General features: G+C 38.6%; 1 protein-coding gene across 8 annotated transcripts in view; it reads left to right on the forward strand.

The window, feature by feature from the left end:
- The window catches only part of ECT2 (epithelial cell transforming 2), a 63,382-nt gene extending 43,803 nt beyond the window's left edge, over positions 1 to 19,579 (forward strand). For 4 of the 8 annotated variants that reach the window (XM_060767509.2, XM_060767511.2, XM_060767510.2 and 1 more), the window contains 6 exons: positions 1,036 to 1,174; positions 3,952 to 4,106; positions 7,966 to 8,073; positions 12,789 to 12,935; positions 15,708 to 15,951; positions 18,329 to 18,412. In XM_060767509.2, coding sequence (XP_060623492.2) covers positions 1,036 to 1,174; positions 3,952 to 4,106; positions 7,966 to 8,073; positions 12,789 to 12,935; positions 15,708 to 15,950 — 792 coding nt within the window. In that variant the 3' untranslated portion in view covers position 15,951; positions 18,329 to 18,412. Of the gene's footprint in view, positions 1 to 1,035; positions 1,175 to 3,951; positions 4,107 to 7,965; positions 8,074 to 12,788; positions 12,936 to 15,707; positions 15,952 to 18,328 lie in introns of all 8 variants that reach the window. The other 4 variants (XM_060767513.2, XM_060767517.2, XM_060767515.2 and 1 more) reach the window with 1 other exon arrangement.
- The last annotated feature ends 2,147 nt before the right edge of the window (positions 19,580 to 21,726 follow it).

The following is a 21,726-nucleotide window of genomic DNA, read 5'->3' on the forward strand; positions in this document are numbered from 1 at the left end:
AAATAAACAACACTGTTATTTGTTCACAACATCTGCCTCACGTGTGCCTCTGTGTGAGACATCTCCATGCAGTTTACTGAAGAAATCAAAGTAAAAATGGTGGCAGCGTTTATTTAAATAGGAATCTCTTCATTGTTACCTCAGAGTACCAAGCCTGAGTGTAAAAGAGTACATTCTAGTACATTCCAGTACATTCTAGCCTAAAGATACTTCAAGTCAAGCCAAGGGCTTAACATTTCTTTTAAGGGTGGTGGTAGCCAGTGTTCTTTTGAAAGGTTTTTCGGCCAGAAGATTGTTCCAGCTTATCCAGCTTTTGATTTTTACTTAAATAGGCCACATTCCATTACAAATGGTGTACAGTGGTTTGGAATTTTGGTTAATAAACTTTTATAAGTGGTGTCAGATTAGGAGATTATTTATTAGCAAATCCCACATCTTGTACAATTGGTGACAGCAAGTGGGATTCTGGTTACCTATGTTTTACAGCTGCCTTTCACTTGGCTGTTCAGATTGCTGTATTTGAGTTGATGTTTAGAGTTAGGAGAAGGAATCTAAATTGTTCCTCTGCCATTTTGGCTGTGGTCAAAGTCAGACCAGTGTATAATAATAGATTTTTTAATTTGGCACAACATTCATATAAAGCTGAGATCCTCAAAATATTGTCTTTAGAGACATATATATGCCTGTTTACAAGATCTATCAGAACAGATGGGACTTGATCCAAAATGTACCTACCTGTGGAGGAAGTGATGATTCTTAATTGGACATGCCTAGTGCAGTGCCTTGCCACTAACCATATGCAGTCCTGGAACACTTTACCGAAAAGAGGAAAGACGTGCACTAGAATTCAGCATGTAGTGTTCAAAGAAACATAAAAACTGTAATTTTTTCTCATAATAGATCTGAAACTTGGCATTTGAAACAGAAACATAAATCCATATGCTAGAATTGCTTAAGATTACTGAAACAGAACTTGTCATTGAAAGTTGGAATGCTGGAACTCATTTTCCTTTTTTTCTTTCTTTTGAAAAACAGATTGCAAGGAAACGACACAAAGTCATTGGTGGTTTCAAGAGCCCGCACGGTCACACCAGGCCCCCAGCCTGCCTCAAGCATGTCATCCTCATGCCGTTGTCTCAGATCAAGAAAGTGCTAGACATCCGAGAGACAGAAGGTTGGAACATTTCTGGTAGAAGAGGGGGTTTTGAGAATGTCTTCGCAGAATAATGGATTCATATGCTAATGTGTTGACACGTGGGCAACCCACAAAAATCCATCCAAAGAAGTTTCACTTTGGGGATCAGTGGAACTATAAATAATCATTAAAAGAACCAGTGTAAGAAAGCAGTCAAATGTCAGTTTTAAACTTGTACTTGAGAGAGAGAAAATTCAAAGCTTTCAGAGCACACACGGACTCTTTCCATGTACCTTGGTACAATCTTTGTGTAAAAACAAAGCATTGCACTTATGCATTTTATCATTTCAGAACAAAGCCTTATGTGACTAGCAGTTTGAATCTCCAGTAGAAACCAACCTCATATTCCTGCCCTAAAGATTGATTACTCTTTTCTTTAGATTATGTCACTAATGTGGCTGTAGCAAAAACATAGGTAAAAGTTTCTCCTGACATTAAGTCTAGTTGTGTCTGACTCTGGGGGGTTGTGCTCATCTCCATTTCTAAGCTGAGTCGGCATTGTCCGTAGCCACCTCCAAGGTCATGTGGCCAGCATGACTGCATGGAGTGCTGTTACCCTCCTGCCAAGGCAGTACCTATTGATCTACGCACATTTGCATGTTTTTGAACTGCTAGGTTGGCAGAAGCTGGGGCAAACAGCGGGAGCCCACCCCGTTCCCTGGAATTGAACTGCCAACCTTTCGGTCAGCAAGTTCAGCAGTGCAGTGGTTTAATCCGCTGCGCCGGCAGAGGGCCCTTGTAAACCCAAATTAAATCAACATGATGCCCTTGGAGAACATTACCGTTTTAATTTCACTTATTTAATCCAGTGGTCAGCATAGCTATGATGATGTTGAATAGTGATGTTGTGTTGACGTAGTCCAGCGGTGGGAATCTTACAACCCTCCCGATCTTCTTGGACTGTAAATCCCAGCATTCCTCACAATTGACCAGTCTATCTAGGAATGAATGGAAGTGGCAGTACAATAACATTCAGAAGACTGGCCCATTCCTGCTCCTGACATGGCTTTGAAAAAAGAGCTCTTTTGATTTAAAAAAAATAGTTGTGAGGCTCACTGGGTGACTTTTGACTTTTGCCCAGTAAACACTTTTGTCAAAATTGCGTAGGCAGTCCTGAGCTCTTTGGAGGAAGGCTTGTATAAAAATAACATGCTTTAGTGTGGTAGGGAATTAGAATTCAGTAGCAGTGGACGTGTTTATACCATATCCCACGAACCTTTCCTGATCCCTAAACTCCAATTAATTGCATGTTTGCCTCTGCTCCTGGAGGAGACGCTGAGGGTTTGTATTTGATTGCTGAGCAAAAGAAATAATCTGTGAGTACAGGGAATGGCAGGTAGAATCATTTTACTTGGTACACTGCCATATCTGAAGTGTAACAATTCTTAGAAGTCAGGGCATGACAGCAACACAAATTGTTTTTATTATAGCACGGGGAGGGGGAGAAAGTCCTAAAGGTTTTGAGCCCTCTTCGCAGAGGGCATGACAAATAGAAACTCACCTCTTGCTTCTGAATTCTCTGCAGTGACCTTGTTGTGGCTTAACGGGGATACTCTTCACTCCCGTATCTTTATTCAGCTGACATGCCTTTACAACTCACCTTGTCCAATGGGATTTTGTACCCTGTCTCAGTCACTGCAGATTGAAACAAAACATCCTGCAGCCACAATACTGTTTACAGAGTCCTGATGAACTTTGCCCTCTTGCTTTCTGTAGTTAGGAAAAAAATAGCTCACTGTAGATATGGGAGCTTCTCAAAGATATGAATTCCTATAGTTGGCTTAGTCTTTGGTACTTTTAAACTTCTATACTAGTACAATATCTCTTTTGTGCCCCTTCAAAATAAGCCAGAAGCATTGTTAGGCACTCCCCCCGAGTCATAGAATCATAGAATCAAAGAGTTGGAAGAGACCTCATGGGCCATCCAGTCCAACCCCCTGCCAAGAAGCAGGAACGTGGCATTCAAATCACCCCTGACAGATGGCCATTCAGCCCCTGTTTAAAAGCTCCCAAAGAAGGAGTCTCTCACAGTCAGGAAGTTCTTCCTAATGTTCAGATGGAATCTCCTCTCTTGTAGTTTGAAGCCATTGTTCCGAGTCCTAGTCTCCTGTGGCTTTCTCTCACATATTTATACATGGCTATCATATCTCCTCTCAGCCTTCTCTTCTTCAGGCTAAACATGCCCAGCTCCTTAAGCCGCTCCTCATAGGGCTTGTTCTCCAGACCCTTGATCATTTTAGTCGCCCTCCTCTGGACACATTCCAGCTTATCAATATCTCTCTTGAATTGTGGTACCCAGAATTGGACACAATATTCCAGGTGTGATCTAACCAAAGCGGAATAGAGGGGTAGCATTACTTCCCTGGACCTAGACACTATGCTCCTATTGATGCAGGCCAAAATCCCATTGGCTTTTTTTGCCACCACATCACATTGTTGGCTCATGTTTAACTTGTTGTCCACGAGGACTCCAAGATCTTTTTCACACATACTGTTCTCGAGCCAGGCATTGTCCCCCATTCTGTATCTTTGCATTTCGTTTTTTCTGCCTAAGTGGACAAGTCACACAAATAACATGAGTTGTCAGAAGATGGAGCACCAGTTTAGCTACTTATGGGGAGGAATGAGTTAGTCTGCAAGTTGCTTGGAGATAGTTAAGCCTTTAAATGTTGATTTTGGTGCTTTACTGATTGTCTCCGTCCCAAATATTTACGTTCCACACTAAATGTTTAAAATAATTTCTCTCTCCTTCACAGACTGCCACAAAGCATTTGCATTGATTGTGCGACCCCCAACGGAACAGACCAACTTGCTGTTCAGTTTCCAGATCACAACCGAGGAGCCTCCCAAAGAGGACTGGCTGAAGATGCTCTGTCGGCACGTGGCCAACACAATATGCAAAGCCGACAGTGTAAGTTCCCAGATGAGAGAGAAATAGCACAGGAACTCTTGTGTATCACTATTCATTTTACTGATAACACATTGGCACTGATAGACAAAGGCAGGAGGGCAAATGGAATGCTGCTAAATTTGCCACGTCTTGAACAGTTGCCAATTATTTTCACAAAATTCAAAATGCCTTGTAAGTCAAATTAGCTTGTTATGGCTATATTGCTCCAAAGCAGTGCAGTGTACAAATGCAGCAGTTTTTTGATTTGCATGTCATGCCTGAACATCTATTGCATTGGTACTCAATGTTCAGTGGTGGATAAACATTACTATATGTTGATATGATTCATCTGTCTACCTGTGGGATTTGGTGCATGACAACAGCAACAACAATAATAAAAAAGGATGAGAAAAGGGTACTTTTCAGGAATGCTTTAGACCTCACAACCTCTGAGGATGCCTGCCATAGTTGCAGGCAAAACATCAGGAGAGAAGGTTCTGGAACATGGCCATTCAGCCCGAAAAACTTACAACAACCCTTCGGGCTTTTTAGATTTCTAAAAGCTGCCTGGCCAAGCTATTTTAATGACTATTTTTTATCTTTTATTTTCTTTTTATCTCTTGGTGGTAGTGATTATATTGCCATTTTTATTGTTTCCATTGTCTTATGCATAGTTTTTCATTTTGTTTGATATCTTGAAGTTGATTTGAAAAACAGGTGCAGGGTTGTTTCTTTTTGTGTGTGTGTCAGGAGAAACTTGAGGAACTGTAAGTCGCTTCTGGTGTGAGAGAATTGTCTGTCTGCAAGGATGTTGTCCAGGGGACACCCAGATGTTTTCATGTTTTACCATCCCTGTGGGAGGCTTTTCTCATGTCCCTGCATGGGGTGCTGGAGCTGACAGAGGGAGCTCATTCGCTCTCTCCCTGGATGTGTATCTCCGAACTGTCAGTTTTCAGATCTGCTAGCACAAGGGTCTTAATCCATTGTGCCACCGGGGGCTCCTAAAGTAAAAGAGGTGTTATAGACATTCAAAATAATCCTAGTACTAGTAGAACTTCTTTGTGTTTGCCACTAGATTTGTGGTGATCACCAAAATGATTAGGTCTTATGGTGAAAAGAGGATTTGCCAGATGTACTTCCAAAAACCAATAATAGGGTGCTTCCAGAAATGTGCCATTCCCTTATTTCCAGAGAATGAATCTAGCGTACTGTATTATTGCTCAGTCAACATAATATTATCCATATATCCTGTTCTTAACTCATTTTATTCCACTGGGAATTAATTTGAAATTGTAGCTTTAGCATGTTCCAGCTATCACTATTTCATTGAGATACATTGGTCTGTCTTCACTTGTGAAGCTGTAAGTTCACAGAACTCAGGAGGGTTCTTTTTGTATGATTAAAGTTTGCACTACGCTGAGTTAATAAATAGCATAGTAAATGTAATCCATAGAGCTTTTAGAAGGGAAAAGGAAATTACAAAAAGATGCCAACACAGGTATATCTCAGTTAATGAAGTAAGTTTGTTGTTGGTCTTTTACAGAAAATTTGGTGGCAGAGGCAGAAAAAAACATGGAAATCATAGAGATATGCAAAAAAGGAGAGAGAGAGTAGTTCAACATGTTTCAGAAATTTTTTTATTCCAGACTAACATTATGAACATGTAAAAGGAAACAAACAGGTCTAGTAAGCCTTGCATAAATAAGGAAATTTTGAATATTGTAGAAACCATTTGAAAGCCTCTTTCAAAATGCACCTCAGGATGATTTTTTCCCCCTTCTTTGAACCGTCTTTCAACCATTTTGGTGGCCAAACTTATAGATACACTAGCCGTCCCCTGCCACGTGTTGCTGTGGCCCACATGGGGATTCTGTGTGGGAGGTTTGGCCCAATTCTATTGTTGGTGGGGTTCGGAATGCTCTGTGATTGTAGCTGAACTATAAATCCCAGCAACTACAACTCCCAAATGTCAAGATTCTATTTTCCCCAAACTCCACCAGTGTTCACATTTGGGCATACTGAGTATTCTTGTAGTTTGGTCCAGATCCATCATTGTTTGAGTCCACAGTGATCTCTGGATGTAGGTGAATTACAACTCGCAAACTCAAGGTCAATGCCCACCAAACCCTTTCAGTATTTTCTGTTGGTCATGGGAGAACTGTGTGCCAAGTTCGATTCAATTCCATCATTGGTGGGGTTCAGAATGCTCTTTGATTGTAGGTGAACTATAAATCCCAGCAACTACAACTCCCAAATGACAAAATCAATTTTTTTGAGTGAAGGACATACATTGGGTTGTTAGGTGTCTTGTGTCCAAATTTGGTGTCAATTCCCCAGTGGTTTTTGAGTTCTGTGAATATCATAAACAAACATTACATTTTTATTTATATAGATGCTTCTTTTCAGTATGCTAAGACAGCTGGTGAGGCAGTCTTACACTGCTGTCCCCTTTCCCCTGTTTTCTCTTTAAATATGCTTAATAAGTCGTCGTGGAGGCAGCTTTGCTGTTGTATGGAAGCACACACAGCTACAGAAGAACCACAGAAAGAATCCTGTTCGTTCTCTGGTCAAGCTTTATTACAGTATTTACTGAACACATGATTTTTTTCCCTTCGTGTCAGGAGCAACTTGAGAAACTGCAAGTCGCTTCTGGTGTGAGAGAATTGGCTGTCTGCAACGACGTTGCCCAGGGGACACTCTGATGTTCTTGATGTTTTGCCCTCCTTGTGGGAGATTTGTCTCATGTACCCCCAAATGGGGAGCTGGAGCTGACAAAGGGAGCTCACCCGCTCTCCCTGGATTCAAACTGCAGTCCTGCCAGCATAAAAATTTAACCTATTGTGCCACCGGGGTTTTCACTGAAGACATGATGCTGCAGCCCAACACTCAAAGATTTTTGTTTTCCTCCCCACTCCCCCTTCACATTTTCCAGTGCCAATGCTGTAAAACAAAGCAAAACAAACAAAACAAAACTTTAATCTAGACAGAAAACGGAAAAAAAACAGGGTGGGAATGCGCTCCCTTAAAATGACTTTGTTACAGGTGTTATACTATATGAGTGGGAAAATGATAAAATAAAACATTTGAAGTCATGTTAAATTATTGAGTAAACAGAATTCAAAGCACATAACCATGTCAGTCTGGATCAGTATGCAAAGGGATCTTGCAGCACCTTAGAGACAAATGGAGAAGGAAATACCAGTATCATAAGCTTTTCGGGTATGCTTCATTAGATGCCTTTTCTCAGTCTCAGAGATATTACAAGATCCCTTTGTAGTCAAGTGAACAATTTACTCCATGTTTGACCAAGTGTGTGAAACCGTGTTTAACATTAATATAACCTTGCGGTTAATTTTGAAACTCTGTTCTTCAAAGCATATTAAAATAATTAGTTGAAATGGTGTGGAACCGATGATTAAAATCAAATTTATTATGTTTTTCTAGGCCTTTAATAAAATTTATGGTAAAACAGCCTATGCCAATATTTTAATATTCCTAACGTCATATCGAGTATCTAGGATTTAATATCTGACATACAAGAAGGCTAGTGCTGAAGTAGAATGGGCTTTGCAGAGCCAAATATCTTTAAAATTTCTTACAAACAGGTTGAAAATGCTCATGTACACTGACAAACACATCCCACATGGTGGCAGCAGAACCATTATCTTTTCTACTTTCAGGCTAAGCCGTGAAATAGTCTGAAGCCATGAAGAGTAACTGTTTACATGTATAAGTACTATGCAGAATCTAATGTACACATTTCCCCTTTTGCATAAGTAAAACATCTAGATTTTGATGAAGAAATTTGAGCACTTAAGCTAAGATATTTGCACGTAGATCTTTATTTCAGGATGATTTTCTTGACCATTCTTTTTATTAGGAAAATCTAATTTATACAACTGATCCTGATTCCATTGAAGTAAACACTAAAGATATGGACAGTACATTGAGCAGAGCATCCCGGGCCATAAGGAAAACATCCAAAAAGGTAAGATTATAAGGGATTAAAAAAGTGTTTCTCTGAAGTTACTTACCATATCTACTCGAGTATAAGCCGACCCGAATATAAGCCAAGGCATCTAATTTTACCACAAAAAAACCTGGGAAAATATTGACTCGAGTATGAGCCGAGGGTGAGAAATGCAGTAGCTACTGGTAAATTTCAAAATAAAAATAGATACCAATAAAATTACATTAATTGAGGCATTTACAAAATTGTAATTTAAACAAGACTGTCTAATGCTGATTAAACCATTATTCTAACCTTCTTCAATGTAAATGTGCTTATGTATCCTTCCAATAACAATAGAGTAAAATAAGAATGTAATAATAATAATAATAGAGTAAAATAAGAAATGTAATAATAAGAGTTAAAATGAAATAATAACAATAATAAATAGAGTAAAATAATAAATTTAATAATAACAATAATAAAGTAAAATAATAAATTTAATAATAAATAGAGTAAAATAAGAAATGTAAAAATAATAATAGAGTAGAATAATGAAAATGTAGTAATAACAACAATAATAGATAAAAATAAAAATAATAAATAGAGTAAAGTAATAAATGTAATAATAATAACAAGTAAAGGTAAAGGTTTCCCCTTGACATAATAAAGAATAATAAATAATAATAATAATAATAACTTTATTTATACCCCGCCATCTCCCCAAGGGACGCGGTGCAGCTTACATGAGGCCAAGCCCACAGTATATCAATAAACAAAAACAATAACAAAACAATTAAAGTAATACAATTAATATAAATCACATAACAAAAAATAAACAATAAATCAACAGTAACACACAAGCATTTAAAACCAATGGCTGGGCCAAATGTAATAGATTAAAATTTAAAATAATGCTGGACATGGACAAGGTAGGATATAACTTGGGTAGAATTTTCAAGGAAAGATGAAGGAACGCAATCAACCCCAAATCAATGGTAAAGTGCATTTTGAGAGCATATTACTGACATTAAATCTAGTCGTGTCCGACTCTGGGGCCTGGTGCTCATCTCCATTTCTAAGCCGAAGACCCAGCATTGTCTGTAGACACCTCCAAGATCATGTGGCCTGCATGACTGCATGGAGCGCAGTTACCTTCCTGCCAAAGCGATACCTATTGGTCTACTCACATTGGCATGTTTTTGAACTGCTAGGTTGTCAGAAGCTGGGGCTAATAGCGGGAGCTCAACCCGCTCCCCCAGATTCGAACTGTTGACCTTTTGGTCAGCAAGTTCAGCAGCTCTGCTGTGCCACCAGAGGCTCCAAATAAAGTAAAATAATAAATGTAATAATAATAAATAGAGTAAAATAATAACTTTGACTCGATTATAAACCGAGGGGGGCTTTTTCAGCCTAAAAGTATATACGGTATATCAGCTGTTATAGTTGAATCAAAATGCAGTTCTTTCTCAGTTGCTATATTTATTGATTTTATTTGTTTAATTTTCAATATTTTTTGGGTAGATTTCCTCCAAGGGAGGCTTACATCCACAAAACTGCAAACTTCCGTTCCTGTAAATTACCTATTTAAAATGCTCTAGATAAATTTACCCTTTTAAGTCAAAGAACATACACACACTCTTTTGAAGAGAGAGTATTTTCTACTGACAACTGGTAGTCACATTTTTGCACAAATGTAGCCTGTAATGAGTCACAGTTTTATGAAAGGCTTTCACTTTGTGCGTTCGCGTGTTTGTGTGTGGTGTGAAGCTTGAGAATTTGCTTCAGTACAAGCATCACTTCAGTATTTTTCAAACTGAAACTTTCTTTTTGACCACAAAGAAAGAGATTAATTAAATTTAGATTCAATCCTGGAATAGCAGAGTCTGCATTTCTTCCATTTGATTGTAGTTTGATTCAACTACTTGCAACTTCTTCTCTGCTCTCCATTTATGTAATTTGTTATATGTGTATTTATCTTATATATTACGGAGTGTGGGGATGGGAAGGGAGAGAGGGACTTCTTGCCAATGGAGGATAAATGTTTCATGCGTCCATAAAGCTTATTAGATTTGTTAGCCCTTAAGGTATAAATCAAAAACCAACTTACCAATATACACACTCACACGATAGTATAAGACTCTTTGTTGTCTTGTTTTAAAAAGTAAAGTGGGTGGATAAAGTTATTTTGAGATGGGATTGTTCCCTTCTCCACAGCTATACATCAGCTACAAGCAGGGGCCAAGGAAGACCTCTTGCTTTTGCCGGGAGAACAGGATGTTTACTTCCACCCCTCTTTCCAGTTTTAAGCAATCTCCAGACATTTTGTAAGGGTCTCTTTTGGAAAAAGAAACAGGCCTTGTGGGCCTGGAACTAGCTTTGATTAATGTTGCCAAAACATAAGGATGCTGGTTTGCATAAAATTTATAAGCCAACTTCTATGACCAGAGGTAAAATTAGAACTTTTTTTATTGTGTCTGAAGCGACTTGAGAAACTGCAAGTCACTTCTGGTGTGAGAGAACTGGCTGTCTGCAGAGACGTTGCCCTGAGGGCACCCGGATGTGTTACCATTCTGTGGAAGGCTTCTCTCATGTCCCCACATGGGAAGCTGGAGCTAACATACGGGAGCTCACCTTGTCTTGCAGATTTGAACTGCCAACTTTCAAATCAGCAGTTCAGTCGGGGCAAAGGTTTAACCCATTGCAGCACTGTGGCTACTCAAGAAAATTAGAACTGATTTGTATAAACAAAATCATAATACATTTCACCCAAGTTGGAGAAAACAGCTAGGTGAATTGTGTTTGTCACCTGTTCAGAGATGGTGGATATGCAACTTGAAAAGCCCCTGGTTTCTCATCTTATGGGTCTTTAGATTACATTATGCCTCGCCACACTTTCAAAAGGAGGTCTCTCTTCTGTATAAGAGGGCATATAAGCTGCTTTGGGTCTCATTTAGGACAACAAGAAGTCATTCTTAGTTTTTATCAGTTGTTAGGATACCACATTTTGGGACACTGTATCTGCTAGCCACCAGTGAGAGAATTACTGAGGGCCGGGGCTTTAGCACAACTGGTAAATCACCAGCAACGATAAGGTCTACCAACCAAAAGGTTGCAAGTTCGAAGCCCCGGGCCGGCGTGAGCACCCAACTGTTAACCCCTTCTCACTGTTCACCTAAGCAGTTTGAAAACAGCTTTCAGCTGTGATTAGAGAAATTAGATACCATTAATGCGGGGGGAGGTATTTTACGACACCATAATGAAAAAGATCAAAGAATTCCGGTGACCAAAAGGAAGGAGGAAGTCCTGATGGCTCTTTGTCATAGAGGATGGAGCGACAGTGCCCCCTGTGGCTGGCAGCTTCCAAAAGACGTCAACAAGCTAGACGTTCAACTGGATGTCAACACTACACAATATATACCTCCTTTCTGTTCTATCTGTCTTTGTCCCATCCAAAAATGGCATTGAATGTTTGCCGTGTATGTATACTGTGATCCACTGTGAGTCCCCTTCAGGGTGAGAAGGGCGGTATATAAATATAGTGTTGTTGTTGTTGTTGTTAGTTCCATGAATTGAGTGAATCCCACTTCCTGCTGCCAACCAATCCTGTCTATGCCCAGAGGCCAGTGAAAAGGAACATACATCAGATAGCAACCTTTTCTAAGAAGGACTTTGGTAGCTGGGATTGCAATGGGTGGGTGCTTTGTCTGGGATGTGTGGAGGAAAATGAATTGTCTGAATGTGTACATGAAAACTACAGGAAATGAGATTCTACCTGAATAATTCTACCTGAATAATTCTATTCCGCTTTGGTTAGACCACACCTGGAATATTGTGTCCAATTCTGGGCACCACAATTCAAGAGAGATATTGACAAGCTGGAATGTGTCCAGAGGAGGGCGACTAAAATGATCAAGGGTCTGGAGAACAAGCCCTATGAGGAGCAGCTTAAGGAGCTGGGCATGTTTAGCCTGAAGAAGAGAAGGATGAGAGGAGATATGATAGCCATGTATAAATATGTGAGAGGAAACCACAGGGAGGAGGGAGCAAGCTTGTTTACTGCTTCCCTGGAGACTAGGACGTGGAACAATGGCTTCAAACTACAAGAAAGGAGATTCCATCTGAACATTAGGAAGAACTTCCTGACTGTGAGAGCCATTCAGCAGTGGAACTCTCTGCCCCAGAGTGTGGTGGAGGCTCCTTCTTTGGAAGCTTTTAAACAGAGGCTGGATGGCTATCTGTCAGGGGTGATTTGAATTAAATATTCCTGCTTCTTGGCAGGGGGTTGGACTGGATGGCCCATGAGGTCTCTTCCAACTCTTTGATTCTATGATTCTAAGAGGAAGAACTTCCTAGCTGTGAGAGCTGTTCAGCAGTGGAACTCTTTGCCCCAGAGTGTGGTGAAGGCTCCTTCTTTGGAGGCATTTAAACAGAGGCTGGATGGCCATCTGTCGAGGGTGCTTTGAATGTGATTTTCCTGCTTCTTGGCAGGGGATTGGACTGGGTGGCCCATGAGGTCTCTTCCAACTCTATGATTCTATAATTGTATGGTTGGACTACACATAATGTCAGATGAGATGATGGCCTTATTTATTCCTTGATGATTGGCAAGGAGTATAACAAAATCCAGGAAAATTACACAGCCGAAGCGCAGTATAAAAACTACTTACTGTCAAACCTGAGATTGCAAGTCTCCAAGCAGCATGACTTCACTTCTTGTTTGCCTCTTTTGTGGCTGTGGTTGCACTTTGCAGGTTACCCGAGCCTTCTCTTTTTCCAAGACGCCCAAGAGAGCCCTTCGAAGAGCATTGATGGCACACAACAATGTGGACGGAAAGAATTTCTGCCCGACGAGTGACAGCTACTTAGGAGGGCGCCTTGCCAGTACTTCATCCCTAGCGGTAAGTGACTTGCCTGGGGAGACGGACTCTTTCACTGTCCTTATTTGAATAATGAAATGTATCCCGGCATGTTTGTTAATCTCTCTGAATTCATAACAACTACATGGGTGATGTGATTAAAAGACGTTATCAACTGAATTAGATAAGTGCATTGTAAATGTCAACCAGAAGTGAGTATACATGGTGGAGATGCTGGGGAATGTATTTAACAGAAGGAAATCTCTCCCCTTGTGGTTGGTTTCACATTTTTGAGAAAACAAGGTATTAACTAAACCTGAGCGATGGGGGTTCTTTGAGATTTGTATCCATTAAAGAATAATCTTGCCACAGAGAAATGTCTCCGATAATGAAATACTTGCAAATGTGTGTGTGTTGAGGTCGGATAGTGTTGAGAAATTTGAATGCAAAACTTATTCTTGTAGAAGTAAAGGCTCCTGAAAAAGAAGGGCCAGAAACTGGTATTTTAAATAGCACAATGTAAAGATCAGATTAAAACATGAAATGAAACTTTTTAATTGCATATTTAAATGTAGAGTTGTATTTAGTGTCATGAGGTGATGTCTAGTGAATAGAGCCTTTGGAGTATAGTTTGACAGCCCAGTGGGGGGAGGGGGGTTGTTTTGTTTTTGGCATGACCAACTTTGACCTTTTCATACACCAGGCCATAATAAAAGAAACTTCAGTGAATTCTTTGTCCCCCAATCTCTCTTCAAGTGGGGAGGCTTACTCTTTTCTGAAAACAAAATTGGTTGCTTTTTAGCGCTATTTATTTTTGGTCAAAAAATATTTGGCCGCCTACACACCTATTTTTATCAGTTTATACTAATTTATGCAATGCTTTTGATACAAAATAAAATAGGCACTATTTATAGTTTTAATTGTATTTTGTTTTAATTTGCATTATAAACCTCTGAGACAAAGATGGCATAAAAATGAATCAGTTAATTAATTGTGTTGTCGAAGGCTTTCATGGCCATAATCACTGGGTTGCTGTGAGTTTTCCGGGCTGTATGGCCATGTTCCAGAAGCATTCTCTCCTGTCGTTTCACCCACATCTATGGCTGGCATCCTCAGAGGTTGTGAAGTTTGTTGGAAACTAGGCAAGTGGGGTTTATATATCTGTGGAATGTCCAGGGTGGGATAAAGAACTGGAAGCAAGTATGAATGCTGCAATTGATCATCTTGATTAACACTGAAAAACCTTGCAGTTAAAACTCTAAAATCAGGACAATAAATAAAGAACAACACTCAAACACAGGGGAAATCCAGACAAGAAACAATCAGTTCCAACCAATCACATCCCAACAAACAATTCCCCCCAGGCAGGAAGCAGCCAAGCTTTGAAGCTTCAAGGCTATTCAATGCTAATCAAGGATCTTTTGTAACAATCACACTTGCCTCAAATTGCAACATTCACACTTGTCCCACCCTGGACATTTCACAGATATATAAACCCCACTTTCCTAGTTTCCAACAAACCTCACAACCTCTGAGAATGCCTGCCATAGATGTGGGTGAAACGTCAGGAGAGAATACTTCTGGAACATGGCCGTAAAACACACAGCAACCCAATTAATTTCATATTCCCAAGGAGTTTTCCTTCTGGAACTGTATAGCTAGGCCTCCTTCTAGAAAAGGTGTATCTACAACACGAGAGCGAGATATTTTCGTTTCTTCTTTAGTCCTCCCTTCAGTTCTTGTACAGTTACATGGTTCTACACCTGGAAGATAATATGAAGAAATTTCTAATGTTTCCTGTAGTAATGATTTATAAGCCTTTTTGGAAATAGTACTGATACTGTTGAGCTACAACCATGCACCCATTTTCCAAGAAATTCATTTTTCCTCTGTAAAGGATATTCCTAATAGCAGATTTTGTTAGTACCGGTGGGTCCCCAGGTGTTTTGGCCTACAACTCCCAGAAATCCCAGCCAGTTTACCAGCTGTTAGGATTTCTGCGTGTTGAAGGCCAAAACATCTGGGGACCCACAGGTTGAGAACCACTATGTTAGTACGAAATGGAATGAAGACGCATTTTAAACTAAGTTTAAACCAGTTGTTGCTCTTTCCTCGGGATCTCTTCCTAAAGAAGCTACTTGAGTAATTAATATTTTTTCATTATACCATATTTCGCAACCTGAGCAGCTGAAACAATTTTTGGGAGGGGAGGAATGTAAATTCCTTAAAATAAGAATGGAGATGGTTAGTCATACTGGGTAACAATATCCTAATCTCTAGAAAGTGAAACTACAGTAGAGTCTCACTTATCCAAAATAAACGGGCTGGCAGAACGTTGGGTAGGCGAAAATGTTGGATAATACAGAGGGATTAAGGAAAAGCCTATTAAATGTCAAATTACTTTATGATTTTACCCATTAAGCACCAAAACATCATGTTTCACAACAAATCGACTGTATTAGTAGTTCAGTACAAGGTAACTTTATGTAGTGATTACTGTATGTATGAATTTAGCACCAAAACATTGCAATGTGTTGAAACAGCTGTTGATCCGGGTGGGAGGCAGACAGTGTTGGATAATACAGATCGTTGGATGAGCGAAGGTTGGATAAGCGGGACTCTACTGCAGTTCCAGTTGAGCTTAAATGAAAGAATTCCAAGAAAATTGTTAATTTGTTGCCCTTGGTCTGTGAGCTAACTACATTGTGTTTTTTTCTTCCACCTAAAATAAATGATATTGGAAAAAATGAGTGATTTAAATTGGTTTTGAATGCACCATGTAGATAACGCTTTCTCTTCCTCCCCCATTTTTAGATGACTCGCTCCTCTTCTACATACTCCTTAAGTGGACCAATTAAAAATATTATTAGTGTGCAGCGTTCCAACTCTATTGATGGGAGCTCCCAAATTGCTAGGCTTCGACCTCTGATCTGTACTTCCCATGATCGGCAGGGGAGAGTTGCCTCCAGCTCGGAAACCTTAAATGTCCACTCCCTGGCCTGTTCTTGCTTGGGCACCACTAATGACGAAGCGGGTGGAGACAAAAGGGTTGCCTAAAGTGAGCTTTATCACCTCTTTGGACACACTTTGGGTGCAAAATAGCTTTCCTTTAATAAGGTGCACAACCTGTACTAAGTTCTCTAGGTCAGGGGTAGGAAAAATATTGCCTGTGGGTTGTCAGGGTCCCAGACTCTTGACCCCCTTTACCTTTATACCCGCAGAAGCGTCTAAATTGTTTTTGTGACTGACCACCGAAGGTTATTTCACTCCTCTGGGTCCATTTTGAGCCCCAAATGGCCTTTTATTATAGTAAACTTCCAGACGCTTCTGATTTCTAAAAATGAATGTGTGTTCTGCTATGATCTAGGGGAGGGTGAAATTGGGGCCTTGACCTTCCTGCTCACCCCTGATTTAGGTTCTGGATCTATTTTGGGATTTCAGCACACTTTGCTCATACCGGGAGATGCTTTAATTCTTTTTCTTTTACTTAACGCTCTTTGTAAGGGAAGATACGTTCACCATGGATACAGTTTTGTCTTGGGCTTGCTTTCCACGTTTTCTAAAATTCTGGTGTTTCTCTTTAAATGTGGTGTTTAGGGATTTGGCTTTGAACCCTGACCCTCATTACAATTAAATCATAATTTTGAAGATTGTCTGAGCAAGTCAGGATAACTTCCGTCATCACTTTTTCATCAGCTTTATATTTTTAAGTTGTGCTGTGCTTCATTCTCTTGTTGTTGATGTGGTGCGGAATCATGAGAAGATGTTTATGTCCCAAAGGATGTAAATGCAGGGAAGAAAAACTGAAGGGCAGTCAGCAGCTTTTTAAGCAACCCTGAAACTTAACCTGTACCAAAAAAAACCAAAAGAGTTTTGTATTCATTCTTGTTATCCAGGGAGGCTTTTGACCTCACTGTTAGATGGAAGAATAATATTTTGTTTGGAAATGTGAACAAGCTAATAGAGCCAATTACCGTATTTACTAGAGTATAAGCCAAGTTTTTCAGTCTGTTTTTAGGCTGAAAAAGTCCCTCTCAGCTTTATTTATTATTTTACCGTGCTATAATTATTGTGTTTATTACATTTATTATTTATTCTATTTATTATTGTGCTCTATTTATTGTTATTACATTTATTATTTTACTCTATTATTATTTTTACATGTATTGTTTTACACTATTTATTTTTATTATATTTATCATTTCACTCTATTATTATTACATTTATTATTTTACTTTATTATTATTTGGCTGTAATTTATAGCGAAGAAGGTTAGAATAATGGTTTAAATCAGAGTTGGACATTCTTTATCTTAAATTGCAGTTTATGTAAATATTCAAAAACATTTAATCTACTGATGCCTCAATGTAATTTTATTGTTTTACATTTTTATTGTTTTATAGTGTATGTAGAAAACAAAACAAATGAACAAAAGAAAAAAAAGAAAAAGAAAAAATATGCAAAATATTTACAAAAGAGTGAATATTTAGTTAAAGATATGATCAATCAGATTTGGTTGTACAATTATTTATACCTTAATATTTCTTAACGCCCTATCTCCCCACCCATGAACCCCACCTCATGACCTCCGAAGCCCCTCAAAAAAGGATCACACTGCTAAACCACTACCCAAATATCTTCTTTGACTGAATCCCCTTTATGGTAATCTTCAAGTTTACCTTCGTCTTCTTTTCCAAATACCCAAGTGCCATTTGTTTGCAAATTCTTCATTATTTCCTCCTCTGCTGCTATTTGTCAGCTTGGCCATTTGGATATAATCTACCAAATTATCTCTCCAATCTTTAATAGATAACTCTTTTTCCCCTTTCCAAGTTTTGGCTATTATTAGTCTTGCCGCAACAAAGCAATATTGACAAATTTCTTCATCTCCTGCACTGTTATGCATTCTAAATAGTCCTAATGGGCACATTTCCGGGGTTTCTTGACCTTTTTCTTAATCATATTGTTTGTTTCTTTCACCACTATTTCCCAAAATTCTTTAACTATATTACATGTCCACTATTTTTATTTTAAAATTTACTAGTAGCTGCTCCATTTTCCACCCTCAGCTTATACTCGAGTCAATACATTTTCCCAGTTTTTTGTGGTACAATTAGGTGTCCTGGCTTATATTTGAGTCGGCTTATACTCGAGTACATACGGTAAATTAATTTTTGAGACTAGAAAAACTGAAAAAGAAATGTTACTGAACATCAAAGTCTGAAAAAGAGCTCTGATTTTGACATACATTTTGCACATATATATCTCAAAGTATTGCTGAATATAACTTGCCAGAACTTTGAAAGCCTGAATTCTGTATTTCCTGGGATCCTCTTAAATAACTTCCTCACTTGGCTCTTCCACCCACGGGGATACTTTGGGATTTCTTTCTTTCTAATGAGATGAGTCAATATTTCTTCCGTTCTCTTTAACAGGGCATCCACTCCCCTTCTTTGATCAACCTGCCGTCGGTGTTTGAAAAAAGGAGTCATACCTTAAGTCGATCGACTACTCATTTGATATGAACTTGGTGGGAAATGGACTCACAACATAAAATTGTGGCTGGCCAAAAGGTGGTTTGGCTTCCCAAGCAATCCCTTACTGACATGAATGGAGGTACTTAGCTAGCACTTAGTGGCAGTTAGTAAACTTGTAGATAACACTAAGGTGAGCATCAAGAGTTGTCTGATTTGTCTACAAAACAAAGTAAAGGACTGGACCTTGGTTTGGGTAATAAGCTTTTTCTTTGCACATGTTACTCTGTCAGCATAATCAAAATATTTTTGCTCTATGTAAAGACTTCATAAATAAAATGGTATTTGAATGCGTTTGGTGAAATTTGAAAGTTAATCAATGGTATACCAACTGACTGAGGATGGTGAATTTTGTTCCTAAAACAGTATTTTTTAATATATTTTGACAGCATATATTGTGAGTTTCATTCATCTGCATGAACTAATTTCTACAGTAAAAATCATGCTGAATTTTTAAAGTACAGAAATCAACCTGTGTTTGTAGGATATAAAAAATGAGGTTTTTACATGCCTGAATATTTTTTTATTCCTTCATGGCACTGTGGAGATGTTGGTGTTTCAGTGGAAAACATGAAATATTTTCACCAGTTTTTCAACTGATTTAATGTTCAGCTGCTAGGTTTAACAAAATTAAAATTTTCCCAAGATAGGAACTGCTCTAAAAAATCACTTTTGATAATTGTATTTATAATCTTTGATGGAGACCATTTTAAAAAGAAGCAGTTTCTAAAACATAATGAAACACTTTTAATACATACTGCTCATGCACAGATTTCAGTATGGAGATAAAATGTAGATTTGACTTCAATATCTACTGCTGCTATTTTTTTTTTTATACAAAGGCCTTTATATAAATTCCTTTGGAACATTCGCTTTGTGGTTTTTCTTATACTTCTGGTATTTTCCCTTGCAGCAAAACATCTATGGAATAATCAGGTTTCGTAATATAATTTTAACACTTTCTGTGGAAATTAATCTTTTACTTGCTCTGTGTATTAGGGAGAAATAGTGGGTGCGACTTCTAGCTTCTCATTCCTTTAACCACAGATGCTACTTGTATTCTGGCATAAATTGTGACACTTATTCTGTATCTTTTAAAAATTCTATATTTGCAGAAACATTTGTAAATAAACTGTTTATGTTAACATTGAATTCTTAATCCTATGAATTTTGCCCCTATTGCTGCAGTAATGTTTGGATTAGATTTATTTACAGTAGTTATTTATTTAGAGTATTTATATTTCGCTCTTCTCACACCAAAGGGGATTCAGGGCGGATCACAGAACACACATACATCAAACATTCATGCCGATTATACAATGACAAGGTAGACAACAGATTGGGGGGATATATATATATATATATAGAGAGAGAGAGAGAGAGAGGCTTTCCCATCTTTTGGCCTTTTGGAGGCTGTGCTCGGTTCCAGACACAGGGGGTGCTGTCACTTCCTCTCCTTGCTGACAAGCTTTTCTTAGTTTGTAAACATCCTCCCTTTTTCTGATCAAAACTCCATGCCTAAAATGCCTCCCCGCTTTAATGCAGTTCTTATTTATCTACTTACATTTGTTTTTGAACTGCTAGGTTGGCAGAAGCTGGGTGGAAGGTCAGGCGCTCATCCTAACCTGGACTTCAAACTATCAACCTTCTGGTTGGCAAGATTTATTGCAGCTTGGTGATTAACCTTCTCTGCAATATCCCAGCCCTTACGATTGTGCTGCATCATTAATACATTATTTTTCCTTCAAAGCTCAGAATCAAGTAGGCTTAAAAGATACAAAGAAATAGAAATGAAACAAATACATATATTATGTTTAAAATGAAATGTCCATGCCATTGAAACCATTTAACGCATCAGTTGAAAAGCAAAGGATAAAAGGAGTATAACACACTAAAACATCCCAAAAAGCAAGTTGGAACAAAATAAAAATGATAATAAAGGGGAGCCAACCTAATTTTCTAGGAAGGAAGTTCCAAAACTGGTGCCGTCACAGGAAAGGTCCTCTCTTGCATTTCCAGTAAACCTATTTATAAGAGCCATGGCAATAACATATGTGGACCTCTTGAAAATCTCATAGGGGAAAGTATAATCCTTCATATAGTTTTTACCCAGGTAATATGGGGTTTTATGGATTATAAGCAGACATTTGAACTATACTTGGAAGCAGACTGACAGCCACTAGACCTGTTAAAGGGGAATTGTGTGCTCTCTGTCACTGTGTAATGCTTGTTCCATATCTTAGCAACATATACAATGCATGGTTTATTCAGTTGCTTTTGAGAATTTCCTACAATGGAAAATTGATCAGGGATGTGTATGTTGTGATCTGCTTTGTAAAATGTGTTGAAAGCATCTTCCAATTCAACTACTCCACAATTATTTATTTGCTTCTGATAATTTTTTGGCCAAAAAAGTTCCTATTGTGATACCTAAATACCACTGAAAGTTTCTGATCGACTTCAGTAATGTCTTACATCAGACTTGTTCAATTTCCATTCCACTCAACAGGAAGAAAAATGCAGATCAGAAGGTAAGAATGGTGATGCCAGTACATAAATAGTTGCATGTCAAGAAGCCTTTCCTGGCCATTTCCAAGTTTGAGAACAACTGCAGTAGTTGTGAATTATTAGAGCTTTCTCATGCCACAATTCTGGAAATACCCTATTCATAATCTTTCAGTGAACACAGGGCATTGAAAGCCGTTGCTGACTGCCATAATCAGTTTTAGAAGGCAAGGAGAAATAAATTTCTTTCATATGTTCTTGGCTCCACAAAGAAGTCCAAAAGGGTGAACTTAATGCAGTGTTAGATTTCCTGATCTAACTGAATTGTATGAAGGTGGAGGCACAAAAAGAAATTTCATATGGATAGAAATCAAACATTCAGATACACAAAGTCGTTTATATGCAACATGCTCTTGCCTTTTCTGTTTTTTTTTGGGGGGGGGGTGTCATGTGCTCCCACAGTCTGGCAGAGTAACAGATTCTGTTATCAAAATTATCACAGTTTAGGGTTAGGAACCACCTGATGAGATGGGTGAGAGATGTGAAGGGAATTAATCATGGCCTGAAAGATGTTTATCTTCCTGTGTCATCACTGTTCCAATCTATTTAAGGTTCCTAGTGCTGTTTGAAGAGGCATATATTCTCACTGCAGGGTAAGTAAGGCATTTATAGACTACGGTGATTCATCTGTATTCTTTATTGAACAGAAGTGGTGGAAAGATTGGAACAGTTATGATAGCTCAAGTTGGCTTGCTTCCAGTGCCACTGAAAGAGCTGTGTTCTATCATTTTTTT

Source organism: Anolis sagrei, chromosome 3 (genome assembly GCF_037176765.1).
Source record: "Anolis sagrei isolate rAnoSag1 chromosome 3, rAnoSag1.mat, whole genome shotgun sequence".
Taxonomy (NCBI): domain Eukaryota; kingdom Metazoa; phylum Chordata; class Lepidosauria; order Squamata; family Dactyloidae; genus Anolis; species Anolis sagrei.